The following is a 22,346-nucleotide window of genomic DNA, read 5'->3' as shown; positions in this document are numbered from 1 at the left end:
GCTAGATTCCAGACTAAGCTCCCAATCCTATGCATATTTACTTGCAAGTAATCTCTTCAGTGTTCAGTGACTGGGCCCCAGTCAATGTGGATAGAACTGTGCTTTGCGGAAAACTGAGTTCTGGGTTATAGAGAGGCATGCTGGCTCAGAGAAGAATTGGAGGCTTCACCTTGACAAATACATGTAACTGACACTAATAAGGATTTACAGGATTCTTTCAAAAGCAGAATTAAAAAAACACCAGTGGGGTATCATTAGTGTACTATATGTAATTATTGACCTCAAGGTTCCAGAATCTGGTTATTTGAATGTGATTAAGCTGTAGACCTGAATGAAGCATTAGAAAAGTCAGCATACCTACTTCAGGAATAAAGGTATTGGTACCAGAGATCTTTGCTAGTTACTTGACAAAATTCTGCTTCTGTTTGGATCTGCAAGATATCACTCAATTTCCTGGTTTCTAAGTCATTGTTAAAATAATAATGATGATGAAGGTCCATTTCAGGAGAAACATTTAATGAGAAGTGAAGATATTCCAAAGCTTATAAAGTAAATAGGAAATGATCACAGAAAATGTAGAGGAGAGGGATGAGCTGCTTGCTGAGGAAAGCAGCCCAAAGGTCCCTTAGGATTGAGATGGACAGCAAACTTGCACATAATAAATTGCTGATACTGTATGATTACAGTCTATCATGCATTACTCAGGTGTCATTTCTGTGTTGGATCATGATGTAAGAGTACAACTCCACCTAACCCCTATTCAAGTTCTTCAGTTGTGGACTGTTATCACTCTAGGGATTCTCAAAGTTAACAGGGAACTAGAATTGTGTATGCAACTATTGGAGTGAGATGCTTTTGTGTTTGTGAATATTGGAGTGAGAAGCATTACAAAATATACAAAATTGTTGCTGAGCAAGCCAAACAGTTTCCCTTAAAGAACTCTATCTTGGCCTATCCTCCTGAATTAGCAACTGCTTCAGCACTATCTTACTCTCTTCCACTGCTCTTCCATTTTATTGCCTGTGGCAAAAATGTTTCATTCATCACTGTTCAGGATTCACATGGGGCAGGGAGTCTGGTCTTTATCTTGTAAGTTTCATAAGGAGAATTGAACATCCATGGTGAATGGAGATTTGATGAAGGTCATCTCTCTCTCCCACTTCCTTTCCTTTTGAAAATAATGTGTCATTAGGATTATTAGACATATTTATTTTTATAGGTAACAGTCTCTGGGGTTGCCCTTGATCCTCCTCCTCCTCCTCCTCCTCCTCCTCCTCCTCCACTAGGTTTAAACTACAGTGTAGTATCAGTAATCAGAAAAGGGGCAGGTATTTAAATTTTACAATAACTTATTTTATAATATGATAATTTCCCCCAGTACCATAGCTATAATCCAAACTGATTAAAGGATTGTTTGTAAAACAGAACATTCCCAATTAAATGATGGCATTTTGATTAGGACAGCATTGTGTAGATGTTGTAAAGCTTGCGTCCACGAGTAGCAACAAATCCACTATAAATTCCCATGTCAACAAGCCCTTACTGTTCCTGAATACATGTACACAGAATTTTATCCTACATGCTACATTTTGAGGGAGATGTAGTGAGTGAAGGTATCTATTTTTTATTTTTCAATGGCAAAGGGATAAATTCTAGCAGGATGCAAGCACCAATTGATGAAGTACATGATGTTTTACACTGGAACACAGTCAAAAATATCAAAATACAAAATGAGAACACAAAATACATAACAAGCTGCAGCAACAACAGAATGTATACATGTGTTGACTGTCCGCTGTTGTATTTTTTGGTAGCTTGTTTAGGGGTTCAGTTCTGTTTAGGAACCCAGCCTGAGACTTGCACTCTACTTCCTTAGGGTAGGGCTGACTCATGTTAACTTGGGGTGCTTTTGGACTTCTGTTGTGCATAAAGAAATTGATGGTCCTCCACATTGGAATGGAAATACAGCCTTCACATCTCCCTCACCTAGGAGATATGGAGACTCTTAATCGACAGTTTTGGCATCCAGCTGTGCAAGGGATTTGTGCAGGGAATATTTCTAATATAACCATAGTGGAACAGGAGGTTTGGAGAACTTTGCACTATCCATTCCTGCATAGCAACAGAATGCCCAAATTCACTTGCAACAAGGGAGGAAAAATGCATGCTGCAAATGCCACAGGGATAGTCTTGTCCATTTTTCATGTAGTTCAGAACTAAGCATTTGTGCTTGGAGGCTAGACAAGACTTCGCTCAAATTGGAGCCCTAATATAATGCTAGCATCCAATGATCTAAAGCTCCTGAGTCCTTATTCTTCCTAACTGCAACTCAGTCTGTAACTTCTCACAATAGCATTACATCGCTTTGTATTTATGACAGGCTGGATGTCTTGAATGTTCTCCAAGTTGTGAATGTTAAGTGAGGCTTTGCTCAATCAGTATTCAGGCCTTCTACCACAGGGGAAGAAGGAACACATTCTTTGCTTGAATTTTTCTTCCAGCTCTACTTATTAGAGAACCTGCAATGCTATGACAGTCCAGAACACTGTCTTTTGCTTCCTGGACTCTGGCCTATTGAAAGAAGGTGTTACAACAAGTGTGCAAGTCTGTTTGTTTTTAATTGTTTGCCAATTAATTTTACGGGAACGAGGGCAACGAAGGTAGAGAAAGCAGTCTGAAGAAAGTGTACGTGAAGAGCTCAAAAATAACTCTTGGGAAAGAGAATAATAAAACCCAACTGTATTTTTTTCCAGCATTGCACTCCAAAGGTACAATTCAGTCAAAAGTAAGCGCTATAAAATAGGACTGATCTCAATAGAAGAAATAAGTGTGCATGTCAATCTCTTCCATTGAAATAAATGGGGCTTCAAAGTGCTTAACTGAACAGCTCTTTCCACAATATTGCCAGTGCAACCTTGGGGAGTAAAACTACTTCTTATCTCAGTCTTAGTGTAAGGCTGACCTCACTACTAAGTGATATCATTATTATGGCACTTAACAGTCATAGCTTCCTTCAAAGAATTCTGGGAACTGTGGATTTATTAGGAATTTTTAGATTCCCATCATAGAACACCATTCAGGGCATGGAATAACTAATTCAGATTTGCTGTGTGCAATGTGCATTTCCCTGTGTGATTCAGCCTGCTTGTAACAGTTTCAGACAACATCTAGTTGAGTTGATGTGGTTATATTGGTTACCATTTTGTGGCCCAGGTCACAGACATTTAATGCTCTAGAACTCTACTACATTCAGTATGTCCAACAGCTTTGTTGTTGTTTAGTCGTTCAGTCATGTCCGACTCTTCGTGACCCCATGGACCAGAGCATGCCAGGCACTCCTGTCTTCCACTGCCTCCTGCAGTTTGGTCAGACTCATGTTCGTGGCTTCGAGAACACTGTCCAACCATCTCATCCTCTGTTGTCCCCTTCTCCTAGTGCCCTCAATCTTTCCCAACATCAGGGTCTTTCCCAGGTCAGCAACCACACTACCTGGGGTGTACGAGACCTCCATATCTTTCTGGTATAATTCCTCTGTGTATTCTTGCCACCTCTTCTCGATGTCTTCTGCTTCTGTTAGGTCCTTTCCACTTTTGTCCTTTATTATTGTAATCTTTGTACGAAATGTTCCTTTCATATCTCCAATTTTCTTGAACAGATCTCTGGTTTCCCCCCATTCTGTTGTTTTCCTCTATTTTTTGCATTGCTCGTTTAAGAAGGCCCTCTTGTCTCTCCTTGCTATTTTTTGGAAATTCCTGTATCTTTCACCATCTCCCTCACATTTTGCCAGCCTTCTCTCCCCCGCTATTTGTAAGGCCTCATTGGACAGCCACTTTGCTTTCTTGCATTTCCTTTTCATTGGGATGATTTTCATTGCTGACTCCTGTATAATGTTACTAGCCTCCATCCATAGTTCTTCTGGCACTCTGTCCACCAAATCTAAATCCTTAAACCTGTTCCTCACTTCCACTGTGTATTCATAAGGGATTTGATTTAGATTGTGTCTTACTGGCCCAGTGGTTTTTCCTACTTTCTTCAGTTTAAGCTGGAATTTTGCTATAAGAAGCTGATGATCTGAGCCACAGTCAGCTCCAGGTCTTGTTTTTGCTGACTGTATAGAGCTTCTCCATCTTTGGCTGCAGAGAATACAATCAATCTGTTTTCGATGCTGCCCATCTGGTGATGTCCATGTGTAGAGTCATCTCTTGTGTTGTTGGAAAAGAGTGTTTGTGATGACCAGCTTGTTCCCTTGACAGAACTCTATTAGCCTCTGCCCTGCTTCGTTTTGAACTCCAAGGCCAAACTTGCCAGTTATTCCTTTTATCTCTTGATTCCCTACTTTAGCATTCCAATCCCCTATAATGAGAAGAACATCTTTCTTTGGTGTCATTTCTAGAAGGTGTTGTAAGTCTTCATGTTGTTGTTGTTGTTTAGTCGTGTCCGACTCTTCGTGACCCCATGGACCATAGCATGCCAGGCACTCCTGTCTTCCACTGCCTCCCGCCGTTTGGTCAAACTCATGTTTGTAGCTTCGAGAACACTGCCCAACCATCTCGTCCTCTGTTGTCCCCTTCTCCTAGTGCCCTCAATCTTTCCCAACATCAGGATCTTTTCCAAGGATTCTTCTCTTCTCATGAGGTGGCCAAAGTATTGGAGCCTCAGCTTCAGGATCTGTCCTTCCAGTGAGCACTCAGGGCTGATTTCCTTAAGAATGGATAGGTTTGATCTTCTTGCAGTCCATGGGACTCTCAAGAGTCTCCTCCAGCACCGTAGTCTTCATAGAATTGGTCAATTTCACTTTCTTCATTGGTGCATAAACTTTTATTACTGTGATGTTAAAAGGTCTGCCTTGGATTCGTATCGAGATCATCCTATCATTTTTGAAATTGCATCCCAGTACAGCTTTTGCCACTCTTTTGTTGACAATGAGGGCCACTCCATTTCTTTTACGGGATTCTTGCCCACAGTAGTAGATATAATGGTCATCCGAACTGAATTTGCCCATTTCTGTCCATTTTAGTTCACTGATGCCCAGGATGTCAAAATTTATTCTTGCTCTCATTTTTGACCACATCCAGCTTACCAAGTTTCATGGTTCTTACATTTCAGGTTCCTATGCAATATTTTTCTTTACAGCATTGGACTTTCCTTTCGCTTCCAGGCATATCTGCAACTGAGCGACCTTTCGGCTTTGGCCCAGCCACTTCATCAGCTCTGAATCTACTTGTCCTCCGCTCTTCCTCAGTAGCCTTCCGACCTGAGGGGCTCATCTTCCAGCGTCATAACTTTTATATGCCTGTTGTCTTTGTTCATGGAGTTTTCTTGGCAGGGATACTGGAGTGGTTTGCCAGTTCCTGCTCCAGGTGGATCTCATTTAGTCAAAACTCTCCACTATGACCTGTCCATCTTGGGTGGCCCTGCATGACATAGCTCATAGCTTCTCTGAGTTATTCAAGCCCCTTCACCATGACAAGGCAGTGATCCATGAAGGAGGACCAACAGCTTAATGCAATGCTTAGGATGAAGGTGCAGGACATCTGCAAATGACTGAAGAAGATCATGATAACTGAAAAGTTAGTTGTTGGTCTGACAGATCTAAGGATCTGACTACATGCCAGTCTCACTCAGTTAGTACTCACTTGGCTAAGAAGGATTGTGTCAATGTGGTTGACCTATGATGATCAAAGCTGCTCATCTTTCCCCAGGAGAAGCTGTACATTTAGCTCGGGATTTTGGATACATCTGTGAAACTGAGTTCCCAGCCAAAGCTGTTTCTGAGTACCTGAACAGACAGCACACAGACCCTACTGATCTCCACTCCAGGAAGAATATGCTGCTTGCCACAAAGTGAGTAGGAATAACCCTATAATATACTGTACTTTGCTTTCAACATTCTGGTCGCAAAACTGGTAGTTTCATGTTGATTCTTTAGCAGGTTGCTTTCGTGGGATCAGTAGATTTTAAATTACAAAACAGACCACACTGTCACAACTTTTGCTCCCTGTGGATTTTATCCCCTTTGTATAATTTTCAGATTAACAGATACGTTGTGGTACGGTTCACATATCAAGCTCAGTCCAGATTTGTCTACTGCTGGATTATTTATTACATTTGATATATTGCTTTCCCTCCAAAGAGCTCCAAATATATGGTATCCAGGAGGTCTCTCGTTCAGGAAGCACCTGAGGTGGAACAATCTTTTATGTTACCGCAAACTAGTAGCGAAGTATCAGCATGAAGGCATGCCCTCTGAAACATGAAAGGTGGTGTGGCCAGGCCACTGGGAACATGGGCTCCCTTTCATTGTTAGAATCCTACTGGGGTTGAAGGCCTGAATAGGAAGGCTTGAATAGGAAGGCTCTTGTGACTTAATGAGCATGTGTATTGTGCACAGTACCACGTGGGCTCATGAAGACATCTGAAGGCAGCCCAGTATTGGAAAGCTTTTAAAGCAGGGTCCCCAAACTAAGGCCCGGGGGCCGGATGCAGCCCAATTGCCTTCTAAATCCGGCCCGCGGATGGTCTGGGAATCAGCATGTTTTTACATGAGTAGAATGTCTTCTTTTATTTAAAATGCATCTCTGGGTTATTTGTGGGCCATAGGAATTCATTCATTATTATTTTCCAAAATATAGTCTGGCCGCCACAAGGTCTGAGGGACAGTGGACTGACCCCCTGCTGAAAAAGTTTGCTGACCCCTGTTAAAGTCTGCTGTTTTCTTGTGTTCATTTACATTCTGTTGGAAGTCACTCAGAGTGGCTGGGGGAACCCGGTCAGATGAGCGGGATACAATCAACAAACAAACAAACAAACAAACAATTTTCCGTAATAAAATCTAAATGTATTGTAGGGTTTTGTTTGCTTAGTGTTTGGCTGCGGTGCTCTAATGTTGGCTGGAGGTGGAAGGAAGGCACAAAGCCAGTCAGAAGGGTCTCTATAGTAGCAATTGACTGACTTTCTCAGATTCTAGATAGAAGCAGGGTTTTCAAAAACCAGAGGAATTAAGGGAGAGTCAGAATGGATAAAAAGGTAAAAATGGAGAAGCAAAAAGCTGCAGAAGAGAGGTTCCTAAGTCCAGGAGCACCCTATTAATGTGAAATAACCAGCAACATCTGTGCCTTCAGGTTTATAGGTTTATAGTATATTTGCATTACGGATGCTATCAACATTCAAAATAGTTGGCCACAGGCTCAATGCAGTGCATCAGACAACTTTTTTGTGTGTGTTTTGTTTAAGAAGGTTGTGTGGATTGATTAAGGTAGCGTGGATAAAATTGTACCTAGTGAGTTGCTGCATGCAGATGTGTCTCTTGAAGGCAGCTTCTATGATTTGAAAAGATGCTTTCATGTGGAAGCCGTATTTGGGGTTTGGTTAGTGTTGTCTGGGGCTGTTAGAACTGACATTAAATCCAGGGTGCTTTTCCTTGAACCCCCCGCCCCCAATTCTGATCTTTAGCATATTTACTTAGAAACAAGCCCCTTTGATTTCAGAGGAGATAATATATGATATACCCAAAACTTGAAAGGTCCAGATGTGAAGTCCTTTCAGCTGCATAGCTCAGTTGGTTAGATGGTGGTGCTGATAACACCAAGGTTGCAGGTTCGATCCCCATATGGGACAGCTGCATATTCCTGCATTGCAGGGAGTTGGACTAGATGATCCTCAGGGTCCTTCCCAACTCAACAATTCTATGATTCTACCCCAAAGTGCTGTATAAATATTTACCTTCTGAGGACTTGACTTTGTGAATCGACACAGTTGGTATTCCATATTTAACAATCAGTTTCAGGCAACACAACATTTTGACAGATGGGATCATTTCCCATTCATCCCACCCCCAGAAATACATGGAAAACCAATTCCAGTGAGCCTTCCCCACACATTTATGAAACCACTTCCAAAAGTCATACTATTTACCCTGAATTCTCAATGTTAAATAAAGTATTATCTGTGCTAATTTGCATTTTTTTAAACAACCCACCTGTACTTCTGTATTCCTTGGGCTCTAATAATTTGAATCTTCAATTCTGTTAGTGGTTGTATCTCTACAGTGATTGTGTAGCTGTTGCTTTGCTTAATTTCCCCCTCCTGATGTGGTCCAAAATAACAAAAAAAAACCAATTAATATTTTTGCAATAGCTTCAATGAGATTTGATTCTTCTGGGTGACTCTGGTGTTATCTGCATGTGTACATTTCCCCATTTCATCTGTGTTCAGATATAGTTAATTCAGGACGGTGTTGTCCATCCTTGCTGTTTCATCCTGTTTTGTTTGGTTGTGCAGATCTGTCCACCTGGAGATGTGTGTCACTTGCTTCTTGTATCAGATAATTTACAAAACTGCAATGGAATTGTGATGCTGTTAATGGGTGGGCCTAGTAGTTGCGTAGCCATGGTGAAAGTGATTGTGTGAGGGCTAGACACAGTCCCTTTCCTGTGTTGAAAAAAACTAAGGACTGACTGTTTCTGTATCAATGCATTAGTCACTTCCTAGTGGCCTCTTCTCTTGTTGTTCTAGAAATATGTGTGGGCAAGACCAAAGATGCCAAAATGTTGCTTTCTTATCTGATTGATAGTTGGGTTAGAAGGAAACAAATAATTGGCCAGCCCATAGTTCCTGTATCCAAGCATTGTCAGATCCATGTGGATGGGGGATAAAAGTTGAAGATAGTGCCAGCCATGTGTTTTGTGTGTAGGGTTCCTATAGTGGTTACTTCCTACAATGGTGGGGAAGCTGTGGCCCTCCAAATGTTGGATTCAAGTTTCCATGAGTCCCTGTTAGCATGGCCAATGGTTGGGGATCATGGGAGACATACCGGTAGTCCAGCAAAATCTAGAGGGTTACAATTTCCCCAGCTGTGCTCTAGACACTATGCTGCGCCCAGAGCAACTGCTCTAGAAAGCCCACTGTAATGTGTATACCAGGGACGTCCCTTCTTGTCACTGTAAGAGGCTGAGCTGATGACATTATGGCCCAGGTGCAGTATAATGTGGACAAGGATGTTTCCTAAGCTTGCCTTCTGGGGTTTTGGCTTTGATGAATGAGCTGGTATTGGATGGGTGCCGTCACTTCAACCTGAGCAAAATGCACAATTCAGCTCACACTTATTGCATGGCTGCAAGGTTTCTTAATGGTGTGGGAGGAAATGTCAGTTTAGAAATGTCAGTTGTTGATGAATCAAATGGTAAAACTGCATTACCATTCTCATGCCAACAGATGAAATGCACTTCTTGCATTAATTTTTGCAAAATTGGTTTGCCAAAATTGGCATAACATGACTCCCATTCTTTGTCAGCCTATCTTTCCTTATGAAGGGTGACCTTGGGCCTAACCCCCTGTCAGCAGAAAATTCTTAAGTTGATTTCCATAGGATTCTTGGCTATCCATCCAAGATGACAAAAAATAAATTTCACCCCACGCCTCCCAATGTTTACTGTTAATCATCCGTATATCTGACGCTTTTACAGCAGCAGCTTGGGGGGCAGCAGGGGGGTGGAATATTAAATCTGCTGCTATATTTAGATGTCTCTCTCTAGCTCATTGAAACTTTTACAATAGCTTTTCTATTTGTTTGATTTATGCCTCCCTTTGGCTCCTGTGCCATATTGTTTGGTTTTATGGCAGGCTTAGGCCTTTGGTAGTGTAGGGCTGCCTGTTTCCCCCCCACATGTTCTTTCTTGCAGGCAGGCCTCAAACAGATCTCATTTATTTTGTGCCCTAGGATGTGGCTTTCTCCGTTGACAGCGTAATTTAAAGAAATATATGGATTGCTGAAAAATCATTTGCTCAAATTTGTCCAGATGTTTTTTAGACGTGATTGGAATTTGATTGCCCTTTTCTGCAGGGTCAAAAGATATTAATGTCCCAGAACTTTAATTGCTCACAGAGCCTTTGCTCTTTGAAGATGGAAAAATATTTGGCCTGCAAATTTGACATTTCTACTTTTTTCTCCTTTTGTTTCCTAATGGATAAGACACACATACAAGAACTTTCTCCATCACCTGAAACATCTGATCTGCTTTCAGTTTCAGGGCAGCACAGCTGGACTATCCTATTATAATTTGGCTTTGTACCTAACATACCATAACTGCCCGACTACTTCACACCATTTATGTCTCCTTGCAAACTCTTATCTCATTTGTCATGAATTGGGGCAAATGTTTTTTGTTTAATCATACAACATTTCTTGGCTTAGCAACGCTAGGCAGTTTATGTTATCAACAGCCTTTTTTGTGAATGGCTTCTGTCAATTATCACAATCTGTATTTTCTGCATTTCCCCCCTTCTGACATGAATGTTTACAATTCCACCCCACTACTCCACTTGTGTATGTATAATTCAGAATAACCCTTCATGGATCTGGTGATGTGGACTGGTGCCCATAAAACCTTTTCCCATGATGAATTTATTAGTTTAAAAGTGCCACAAGACTTGCTGTTCATCTTGTTCTGTTTAGGAGGTGCAATTTGTATTCAGCACTCCTGCACCTTATTTCTATGCTAAATAGATTTGGGTGAAATCCATGGGCTTTAAAGGATCATGGTATGGGAATGTTCAGGAAGGTAGGAGAGGATATATTGTTTTGATATTATCCCTCCTCACTCACATTAGTGAGTAAACAGCAGAGCACATTCCCTTTGCAACTTATTGGAAGAAAGCTGGTGATTCGTTAGAATCCTTTAATTAAGCAATCCAGTCTGGCTTGTCCAGTCCGGATTGTTCCTGGTATGTTTCCCATTTATTTCCCTCTTAAAATAATAATAACACATCACAGTCTTCTTTAAAAGTAAGAATAAAGTTTTACATTCAGTTCACAGCAGTAATCCGAAGGTAGGCTTCATCATGTGGTTATAGTGAAAAGAAGTCTGAGCTACATCTCAGAACAAAATTTTAAAAAATCCTTCCAGTAGCACCTTAGAGACCAACTAAGTTTGTCATAGGTATGAGCTTTCGTGTGCATGCACACTTCTTCAGAGCACTTGAAAGCTCATGTTGTTGTTGTTTAGTCGTGTCCAACTCTTCGTGACCCCATGGACCATAGCACGCCAGGCACTCCTGTCTTCCACTGCCTCCCGCAGTTTGGTCAAACTCATGTTGGTAGCTTTGAGAACACTGCCCAACCATCTCATCCTCTGTCGTTCCTTTCTCCTAGTGCCCTCAATCTTTCCCAACATCAGGGTCTTTTCCAGGGAGTCTTCTCATGAGGTGGCCAAAGTATTGGAGCCTCAGCTTCACGATCTGTCCTTCCAGTGGGTACTCAGGGCTGATTTCCTTCAGAATGGATAGGTTTGATCTTGCAGTCCATGGGACTCTCAAGAGTCTCCTCCAGCACCATAATTCAAAAGCATCAACTATTTGGCGATCAGCCTTCTTTATGGTCCAGTTCTCACTTCCATACATCACTACTGGGAAAACCATAGCTTTAACTATACGGACCTTTGTAGGCAAGGTGATGTCTCTGCTTTTTAAGATGCTGTCTATGTTTGTCATTGCTTTTCTCCCAAGAAGCAGGCGTCTTTTAATTTAGTGACTGCTGTCACCATCTGCAGTGATCAAGGAGCCCAAGAAAGTAAAATCTCTCACTGCCTCCATTTCTTCCCCTTCTATTTGCTAGGAGGTGATGGGACCAGTGGCCATTATCTTGGTTTTTTTGATGTTGAGTTTCAGACCACATTTTGCGCTCTCCTCTTTCACCCTCATTAAAAGGTTCTTTAATTCCTCCTCACTTTCTGCGATCAAGGTTGTGTCATCTGCATATCTGAGGTTGTTGATATTTCTTCTGGCAATCTTAATGCCGGCTTGGGATTCATCTAGTCCAGCCTTTCGCATGATGAATTCTGCATATAAGTTAAATAAGCAGGGAGACAATATACAACCTTGTCGTACTCCTTTCCCAATTTTAAACCAGTTGTTCCATATCCAGTTCTAACTGTAGCTTCTTGTCCCACATAGAGATTTCTCAGGAGACAGATGAGGTGATCAGGCACTCCCATTTCTTTAAGAACTTGCCATTGTTGCTGTGGTCGACACAGTCAAAGCTCATACCTATGACAAACTTAGTTGGTCTCTAAGGTGCTACTAGAAGGATTTTTTAAATTTTGTTTTGACTACGTCAGACCAACACGGCTACCTACCTGTAACTAGTACTACATCTCAGGCTTTCTGCTTTTGGACTCCATCCTATGTGAAGGTTGAGCCATGCACTGGCTAAGAGCCAGAAGAGTGAAAGTCCAAGAGTAAGAGAGTACGAGTCCAAGAGAGAGATGGTTACACAGCCAGCCCTTTTATCTGGTCAGCTAGGGTCCTGCCCATCTGCCTGGTCACACACAGGGGGAGGAGGATCCAGAGCAGGTATGACAGGTAGTCCTCCTTGTCTGAAGCCACATTCCCCTGTGTGTCCATTCTAGGCCACAGGAAAATGTTGTCCTTGACTGCTCTAGCAATAATATATCCCACACATGGTACCCTACTTTAGTAAACAAGTTAGATGGGCTTTCACTCCAGATTGTAGATTGCATCCATTTGCCTGCTTTAATCAAACATGTGTCATATATTTGTGAGCTGTATTGCATTTAGAAAAAGCGTTTAACTTCTCACACACTTTGCTACTGTTCCTGAAGTGGAGCTTTGTCAGTGGACTGTTAATGAGTAAAAAGGGCTGGTATTCATCCTTCAGGCCCCAGTGTGGCCAAAACGTGGTGTATAGAAAGGCAAGGTTTTAAACATCTGTGTACCTACCTATCTACTAGTGGAGCCTTAGAAACAGGGGATGGAAACTAGCATTGTAGTTTCCACGAGGTGAGGATTTTTTTTCTCCTATAGGACAAATAAATGAATAAATAAAATGTGCCCACCTTTCAATTAAAGGTATGGAAACATGGCACTATAAATAATGTTTTTTCTTGAATGTTCTTTGGTGTTCTTGGCTTTGCAACAACAAAATGATGACAGTATTCAGAACATGTATCACTATGGCAAATGCAGCAGACAGTCCAATTTGATGAGGGATTTGTACTCTCGCCCCCCCCCCCGGTCACCCCACTTTTGCCATATCTTTATGGCGCTGCTCCCTGTTATACCATAGAAGTCTTATACAATAGAAGAGCTTACCGTTCTGAACATGTTTAATTATCTTCCCATCATCTTGCCCATAACTGAACAATGAATAAAATATCCCCATAGTTTTTAAAACCTTTTTTCATCATGTGCTAAAGCATTCTTCCTGGTTTATCCTGGTGTGGTTTTTGCTTTCATGCTCTGTAGCAGTCTGTGTTGTAGCACATAATGTTCACCACATTGGACTACAACTGTGTCCTGAGCTGTGTTGGGCATTGAGCCGCATCAGAGTTAGCACTGCTGTTTTACTTATTTGTGTGTGTTTAGTTTCTCAGAGACAGAAGAAAAATAGTTGGAGTAGGGAAGAGAGGAAAAGTAAGGAAAGATAGATGTGTAGTGTTACAAATGTAAAAGCAAAATGTAAATGTAGTACAGTGGAACCTCGGTTTACGAATTTTCGGTTTACAAACGCCGCGGACCCATCTGGAACTAATTACACCCATGCTTCGGGTTAAGTACGCTTCAGGATGAGTACTCCACGGACCCGTCTGGAACGGATTAATCCACTTTCCATTACTTTCAATGGGAAAGTTCGCTTCAGTTTATGAACGCTTCAGTTTATGAACAGACTTCCGGAACCAATTGTGTTCATAAACCGAGATACCACTGTAAATGTAAAAGTGTTTCCTGTCAACAGACTAGTTACAGGTAGGTAGCCATGTTGATCTGCTGTAGTCAAAACAAAATAATTTTTTTCCCTTCCAGTAGCACCTTAGAGACCAACTAAATTTGTTATTGGTATGAGCTTTTGTGTGCATGCGCACTACTTCAGAAGAATAACAAACTTAGTTGATCTCTAAGGTGCTACTGGAAGGATTTTTTTTTAATTTTCTGTCAACAGACAGTAACTGAAGCTCACCAAGGATCTCAGGTTGATGTACAATGATGTTGGATATGAAACACCTGTCCCAAGACTCGGGGTCCTGGGACGGACCCTTAAAATAAAGTCGCAGCAAAGGTTCATTCATTACTTGCAAGGATGGGTGTCCAAAGCAGGCACACTCAAATTCAGCAAAACACAAGTTTATATCACCTTCCTCTGAGCAAAAAAAAAAAACCCCTGTCCTCCATTGGGTTACAGCCTATCACAACCTCCTAATTAAAATACTAAAATCTCCTCCCCTGTTGACATCTCCCATTCCCCTGAATTCAGGGACCATTACCCTTCATTGCTTTTGCCGAAATAAGGAAGCGTGTTCCTATGCTCTCACACATCTACCCAAGCAATAAAGCCACATCCTGACCACCCCTTAGGCATACACGAGTCCTACCCTGCTGAAGAGTGCTGAAGTGTCTATACCAGGCATCCCCAAACTTTGGCCCTCCAGATGTTTTGGGCTACACTTCCCATCTTCCCCGACCACTGGTCCTGTTAGCTAGGGATCATGGGAGTTGTAGGCCAAAACATCTGGAGGCCTGCACTTTGAGGGTGCCTGGTCTAGATAAACCACATTCTAGCAGCAAGCCGCCCTGCTTTCTGGCGTTCTAACCCCAAGCCAGTAAAGATAAGCACCCAAGCAAGTCTGCAGGTTTTTTTTAGCTGTTGCAACCTTCTACCCAGGTGCTGCAACTGTTTGAGGCCTTCTGACCGTTTATGAAAAAGAGACATTTTCTTACAAATGACAATCTTATTTTCCTCTTCCAACGACCCTATGAGGTAGATTATTAGGTTGGGAAGTAGTGAATTGTTCAGAAGAATTCATGGTTGAGCAACATTTTGAATGACGGTTCCTCGCATGCCAAATCAATACTCCAGCAGCTGCAGTACCACATTGCCTCTCCTTGCGAGACATCCTAGAGCACACCGCTTGCATCCCACGCCCTCAAGAAGACTTGCACTACTTGGGCTGCTTATTCATAAAACATGGTCCCAGGCCCACTGTGAAATGTGGCCTTGGCGGAATGGGTACTGGTTATTTCTGCCTTTGTCAAGGCCTTTGAAGACGTGCCCCCAAAGGCTAGGGCTCTTAATGTATTTATTTTTATGCGTTCATTTAGACTCTGGACTGTAGGTTGTAACAACGATGGTGAAGAATGACTACAATTGTAAAACTAAACAAAATTTTCAGATTTCTGCTGTGTGTGTGCACGCACAGAAGACCTTTGGGGCTTGCCCTGGTAGGTGGCTTATCTATTGATTTTGTACCATTTAATCCCGGTATACAGTGGTACCTCTACTTACGAATTTAATGCGTTCCGAACGCACATTCATAAGTCGAAAAAAATTGTAAGTCGAATCCCATAGGAATGCATTGGGAGAAAAAATTCGTAAGTCGAAGCAACCCTATCTAAAAATTCATAAGTAGAAAAAATCCTATCTAAACAGCATCCAAGATGGCGGACGGAGCTCCATTCGTAAGTAGAAACATTCGTAAGTAGAGGTACCACTGTATAAGAATATCTCTATGTGGTGTACAGAAAATCAAAGCAACAACATACAACTTAAGAAACAACAAATGTTACAATATAAAAATGTTACCTTGATACAAAATTACTAATACTATAAACCGATGCCATCTCCTCTCTCAGATTCCTGGCTCTCACCCAGGGCCCAAACAAAGTCATATCTCTCCCACAAAAATCTCATAAAGAGCAAGGCTCCTAGAGACTGCTGCTGACACTGCCTAGTCTTTTAGGTTTGGTTTTTTATGGGCAGATCCAAGGGGGATGAAGCAGCATCCTCAGGCTGCCCCCAACTGTATCCTGTTCAGCAGCCAGCTGTCCTTTCTACACCCAGTTCCAAGTACAGCGGTTTGACAAGTTTCCAAGGGTGGGGAAAGGATGCTTTTCCACTCACCATTCTTTTTCCAGCCTTTCCCCTCTTCTCCTTCAGCTGCTTTTTAAATTAAGCTTATAAACTATGCAAATTACAATGCTTCTGACTTCAATGGGAGATGAATAGCAACCTATGACTACAGTTCTGAGGTATGCGTGGCAGCGTGAGTCAGGATATGGCACGGAAAGAGAGTGTGAAAAGAAGTATTATTATTATTATTATTATTATTATTATTATTATTATTATTATATTTATACCCCACCCATCTGGCTGGGTTTTCCCCGCCACTCTAGGCGGCTTCCAACAAATACCAAAATACATTAAAATATCACAGATTAAAAGCTTCCCTAAACAGGGCTGCCTTTAGGTGTTTTCTAAATGTCAGGTAGTTGTTTATCTCCTTGACCTCCGATGGAAGGGCGTTCCATAGGGCGGGCGCCACTACCGAGAAGGCCCTCTACCTGGTTCCTTGTAGCTTTGCTTCTCGCAGTGAGGGAACCGCCAGAAGGCCCTCGGCGCTGGATCTCAGGGTCCGGGCTGAACAATGGGGATGGAGACGCTCCTTCAGGTATATAGGACCGAGGCCGTTTAGGGCTTTAAAGGTCAGCACCAACACTTTAAATTGTGCTCGGAAATGTACTGGGAGCCAATGTAGGTCTCTTAGGACATTCATTTAAATATACCTGAGTGTACCGAAAACTCCTTAGACTTTGAAGCTTCAGTTCTAAAAATGAGAGAGGGTGCACACACACTCCAAGTGTATATCTGTTTGCTACTTGCCTCCTCTTTTTCTCCTGGCATCACAGCAGATAATCCCAAAGGGCCAACCAATAAACAGAACCACATAAAGGTCTGGGGAGGCAGAATGAATCCCTGTGGGTTGGACCTGCTAGTGTTCAGCTTCTGTTACCTGTCACCCTCATGTGATTCCTTGACTGTATGCCCAGAAGGCCACGCCTGGAGGCATGTCTGTCACAATTCTCCCCTCACCGTTGAACTCTGTCTACCCCTAGAAGATATTTCATGTTAGGTCTTGCAGGACCACGTTGCAGTACCACGTTTAATCCAGCTCCCAGGCAGTTCCTTCCCAGGGCTCTAAAAGAAAAAAAGTCAACAACTTTGGGGTAACATCATAAAAAAGGTCAACAACTTTGGTCAACCCTCATACATGTTCACTTCATCAAATCTGGCCCTCTTTGAAAAAAGTTTGGGCACCCCTGTATTAGATTAACACTAGTGAGAGGGCAACAAATCCCAAACTTAATGTTGTCTTAAGCCCTGTTGTCACACACAACAAATGTGGTGATGAGCCCATGTTTGGGTTTTACCACTTCTGACTGCAGGCCTAGGCTTCCTTCACCCTGGGCATTTCTGCTCACAGAGGGAGCTTGTCAGAAAGAAGGCTAGGCAGAATGGTTTACTCTCTAGTTTCTGTACCACCAACAAATGCACAGAAGACAGTGGGATTCTCCAAGTTGTTGCACTTAATGTGTAGTTCATGTCCCTTGTGCTAATTTGATAATGCATTTTTTAAAAGAATGGGTTGGGAACAGCAATTAAAACAATTTGACTTGCTAAGACACCTCTGTTGCCATGGTAACTCCAGCTGAGCAGAATGGATCAGGTATGTGATGTCATGCGAAGGAAGCATGGTGAGCTACTGCTCTGCTTCCCTAAGGTTGGTGTTGATTTCTGAGATATGTGGGTAGCTCAGAGGTCAGCAACCCTTTTCAGCCATGGGCCGGTCCATCATCCCTCAGGCGCACTAAAAAAATGGGGGGGGGGATGAACAAATTCCTATGCCCCACAAATAACCCAGAGATGCATTTTAAATAAAAGCACACATTCTACTCATGTAAAAACATGCTGATTCCCGGACCGTCCAGGGGGTAGATTGAGAAGGTGATTGGGCTGGATCCGGCCCCCGGGCCTTAGGTTGCCTACCCCTGGGCTAGCTGCTTGGGTTCATTCCCTGGTCCTTCCTAGTTCAGCTATGTGTGTGATATTTTGACTGGGACAGATTTGATCAGGTGACAGACTCCTTGCTTGCTCCATACTATGAGTCAGTTGATCTATAATGCCTACGTGGCAACCATTAAAATTCCCCCCCCCCCCAGACTTTGAATTTCTTTGGGGCACCTCACCTCCAGTGGTGGAGCTCCATGCTCCAGCACGGGGGGGGGGGGGTGAAGAGCAGGCGGGTGCAGGACTGGTGCGCGTCCTGGGGGCGTGGCGTGCGTCCCTGGGGCAGGGCACACTGCCTGCAGGGGTGTGGTGCCCAGCGTGGGCGGGGGGGGGCAGCCGCGATGGCACCCTACCAGGATCACAGCCAGGGGCTGTGTGCTCCCCCGGCACTCCTCTTTCTCCGCCAGTGCTCACCTCCTACCATGTGGTAGGTTAGCCATATTTTGCTCGGACTGCCCTGAGATTTGAATGAGAGATACCACTCATGCAGTTTAGGAATGATTTTACTGAATTAGGGAGGTTCACTGTTGCAGACTTTGAGAATCCCTTGCATTTTATGTTGTGAACTGCCCTGAGATCTATGGAGGAAAGCTGGTATACAAGGTTAAATAATAATCATTGTAATAGATAAGAGTAGCTGCTGTATTCAAACTACTGCTCAGCCATGGGCATCTTGGGTAAGCTTGCACAAATCTGTGTTCCTGATCTGTAAAATGAAAACCATAGGATCTTCCCTCCCTGAGGGTTTGTCATGATTTTGATGATCAATCACCCTGAAAATTCTTCTTCTTCTTCTTCTTCTTCTTCTTCTTCTTCTTCTTCTTCTTCTTCTTCTTCTTCTTCTTCTTCTTCTTCTTCTTCTTCTTCTTCTTCCTCTTCCTCTTCCTCTTCCTCTTCCTCTTCCTCTTCCTCTTCCTCTTCCTCCTCTTTTTTCATGTGTGTGCATGGCTTGCTTTCTCAATAAGTTTAAGAATCTTGAGGAGGGGAGGGATTATTTCTAGTGCATGGCTTGATTTTTCTTGCTAATGTTATATTCAGATACTCTGCTGGTGGCACACTGGAGGTCAGATTGAACAGGCTGTTTGAGGAGGGGAAGACTGGTGGGCGAGTGGTCTTGCCTTGAGGAAACTATTTGACTAAATTTATTTCATTTAATCCATTTCCACACACACACACACCAGTCTTTTGCTCTGGGGGCTTTTGGGCCCTTCTAGCAATGGATTCCCCTACTAGCAAAAGCCCTGGATTAAACGGTATAACTGCAGCACCTGCTAGGAAATGCTGCACATTTGCAAGTTCAGGTGAAATATTGGCAATGACGCATGTAATGATCACATACAATGCAAAAAAGGGGGAAAAGAACAAGTCAATATTTTGAAATGACTATAAAATGCAGGTGTGTAAATCCTTCAGCCAGGATATGTCAGACAGAGGATAACTGCTTCAAGCAGAAAGCCAGCAGGCAATAGCTCTTTCCTCTTAGAACAAACAAGCCCCCTGAGGGCTGATGTAGCAGAGTGGACTGTGTGTGTGGGCATGGAGAGGGCCTGGTTCAGATCCCACAAGGAATCCTGGGCTTAGCAATTTCACTTGTTTATTTGTTGATATTATGGTTGGGTGTTTAAGATGTAAGGCACCTTGGCATAGTATCACTTGGAAAGGCAGCTTATACATGTTTCTTTAAACCCAATCAGTTCCCTGGTATGCATGAGGCTCACTGTGGGTGGTGGACAGTCCTGGATCCCCTGCCTTTTAATCTGCCTATAGAGTACTGTAATTGAGTCTCCCACAATCTTAATTTGCCCAGAGACCCTTGGTTTAATACAGGGTTCCCAAACTACGGCCCGCGGGCCAGATGAGGCCCAATTGGCCTCCCAATCTGGCCCGCGACGACCCCCGCCACCCGCTGCCGCCGCCCGCTCTTGTGGCGCGCTTCCAGATCAGAAAAAAGCGCCGAAAATCGTTCGTGCGCATGCGTATGGGCCTCTCCCGACCCAGAAGAGGTCATTTCCGGTGCACTTCCGGGTCGGGGGGAGGCCCATACGCATGCGCACAAACGATTTTCGGTGATTTTTCCGACCTGGAAGCGCGCCACCGCACCAGTAAGTGTGTGTGCGCATGCGCACGGGCACGCACTCCCCCGCCCTCCGGCCCGCCGCGTGATCGGCACGGCGGGCACCGGCCCAAAGCTGGGTAAGTCTGGGGACCCCTGGTTTAATATAAACAGCAGCTTTGGGTAACAAACTGCAGGTGGGGTGTACCAGGCCCAGAATATCCTGTCTTCACCCACAGTTTACAGTAAGCCCTGACAGCATTTTTTATTGTACTTTTATTTAATCTTTATTTGTATTAATAAGCTGTTTGCTTCTTTGGTGGACTTTGGACCAAAATCAAGGGTAGTTCACTGCCAGTTTATTTATAGTGGGAGTAAATCACAGTCTCTTGGAAGTCGGAAACTCCTGTTCTATTGAGTCTAAATATATAAATTATAAATATATAAATTAACGCATGCTACTTGCATCATGGGCCTCTGCCCAAAGCCATATTTTAAGCACATAATAAGGCCCTAATCAGTCTCTCAACCTGGATTGTTTGAGGTTAAAATAGGACTCTCCAGCTCCTGAGCTACTTGGTGGAAGAACATTTTCCTTACATGCTGAGAATTATTTTTAGAATTGCTAGGTTGCGCTAAACATGTCTTACAAAGTTTTGAAAATGAAATGGTCTTATCCTGACCAACCTTGGCTCTTTCCATCTGCTCTTTGTCTTCCTCCTCTGCAGGCAACTTTGTAAAGAATTTACGGATCTCTTGGCCCAGGACAGGACACCCATTGGCAATAGCAGGCCCAGCCCCATTTTGGAACCTGGCATTCAGAGCTGCTTGACTCACTTCAGCCTCATCACTCATGGCTTTGGGTCCCCAGCCATATGCGCTGCCCTGACTGCTCTCCAGAACTACCTGACTGAAGCTCTCAAAGGCATGGACAAGATGTTCTTGAACAACAACTCTGCTAACAGGCACACTTCTGGGGAAGGACCAGGTAGTAAAACTGGAGACAAGGAAGAGAAGCACAGAAAATGAAAAAAAAAAACAAAAAACAAAAAAGGAAGCTAATGAAATTAGGGGAAAAATAATTAAAAGGAAAAGCAGAGAGAGAAATCTTTTTAAACAAACATTTTAATTTTAGCTTTAAAATATTGGATTGGGCTTTGGAAGAATTATACTAGGTAGGTCACACCCACATTTTGTTTTTTTAAAGGAAGTAAGGTCAGAGACGCACAATGGAAACAGGAACACAGTGGCTCAGTGGCTTTTGCAAAGGAACTTTTGAAGACAACTTCAAGGAATTTCCACTTCTGTTCTCCTGCAATCTTTTTGTGATAATTGGGGAGGGTGTGTGTGAAAAATGTCAATAATAGGTAAAAACAATCAATAACTTATTGGAAGAATCTTTTTTGATAATGTTGATATGTTGGCCGAGATACATAGTCTGTTTCTGTATAATTGTTATTTTAAAAAAAGTCTATCTAAAGTAGAGAAATCAAAAAAACGAAGGGATAGATTTATTTTATATGGGACTGTCCCATTCAGAGCAAAGTGTCCTGTTTTCAGCTCAGACCAACTGTAGCCCCCTGACTTGGGTGATGTCTTGCCATTGCCACTCTGTGTCATCAGTTTACCCAGGCCTAAGCTCTACCAATAGTCTTTGGCTTTTAGATTTCTTCACAGTGGGTTGAGGTAGCAGGAAATGAGAGCTCTGGGTCTGTTTAGACTAGAAATCATTATGGGGAAACCTAAACCAAGTGCATTTGCATCTAACAAGTTCACATTCTGATGAAGTTAAAACTATACCTACTTGGAAGAGTATTTCAAATAATGTTAGATAAAAGACAGTTATTGAGTGTCCCTATTTCAATACAGACTACCTAAATTTCTGGGTTTACTGAAAACTAGATACTTTACATATTTATTCCTAAAATTCTGAAGCTGCAACTTTGCAAGTTTCACTGGCTGTTAAGGGTGTGTAAAGTTTGCATACAGGATCCAATGAAAATAAAAAAATTCTTTCAGTAGCACCTTAAAGACCAACTAAGTTTCTATTTTTGTATGAGCTTTCGTGTGCATGCACACTTCTTCAGATACAAGTGTGCATGCACACAAAAGCTCATACAAAAATAAAAACTTAGTTGGTCTTTAAGGTGCTACTGAAAGAATTTTTTTATTTTGCTTCGACTCAGACCAACACGGCTACCTACCTGTAACTAGGATCCAATGAGATATTGATAACAAGGCTATGAACTAACTTGGAATTAGGTGGTAACATCCAGCATAACATATATATATATATTTAATGGAGATGTACAGGTGAAAAAAACGTTATACAGGAATGCAAAAGCTGTGAACAGAAGAGGGGAAGCATACTACATTGTCCTGCTTCTGGATGATTCTTTTTAAAACCAATATGCACATTTTGCATTCAGATATAACTCC

The 22,346-nt window shown here is 42.6% G+C and overlaps 1 protein-coding gene across 5 annotated transcripts in view; it reads left to right on the top strand.

Moving 5' to 3' along the window:
• TFAP2B (transcription factor AP-2 beta) overlaps positions 1 to 22,346 on the top strand; it is a 68,937-nt gene that overhangs the window by 37,240 nt on the left and 9,351 nt on the right. For 4 of the 5 annotated variants that reach the window (XM_088665485.1, XM_035110423.3, XM_035110422.3 and 1 more), the window contains 2 exons: positions 5,703 to 5,844; positions 20,636 to 21,967. In XM_088665485.1, coding sequence (XP_088521611.1) covers positions 5,703 to 5,844; positions 20,636 to 20,936 — 443 coding nt within the window. In that variant the 3' untranslated portion in view covers positions 20,937 to 21,967. Of the gene's footprint in view, positions 1 to 5,702; positions 5,845 to 20,635; positions 21,968 to 22,346 lie in introns of those variants that run through there. The other variant, XM_060272306.2, reaches the window with a different exon arrangement.

The sequence above is a fragment of the Zootoca vivipara genome, chromosome 3 (assembly GCF_965207765.1).
Source record: "Zootoca vivipara chromosome 3, rZooViv2.hap1.1, whole genome shotgun sequence".
In the NCBI taxonomy this organism is placed as follows: Eukaryota; Metazoa; Chordata; class Lepidosauria; order Squamata; family Lacertidae; genus Zootoca; species Zootoca vivipara.
Note: the sequence above shows the minus strand (reverse complement) of the source record. Positions and strands in the feature narration are given on the sequence as shown.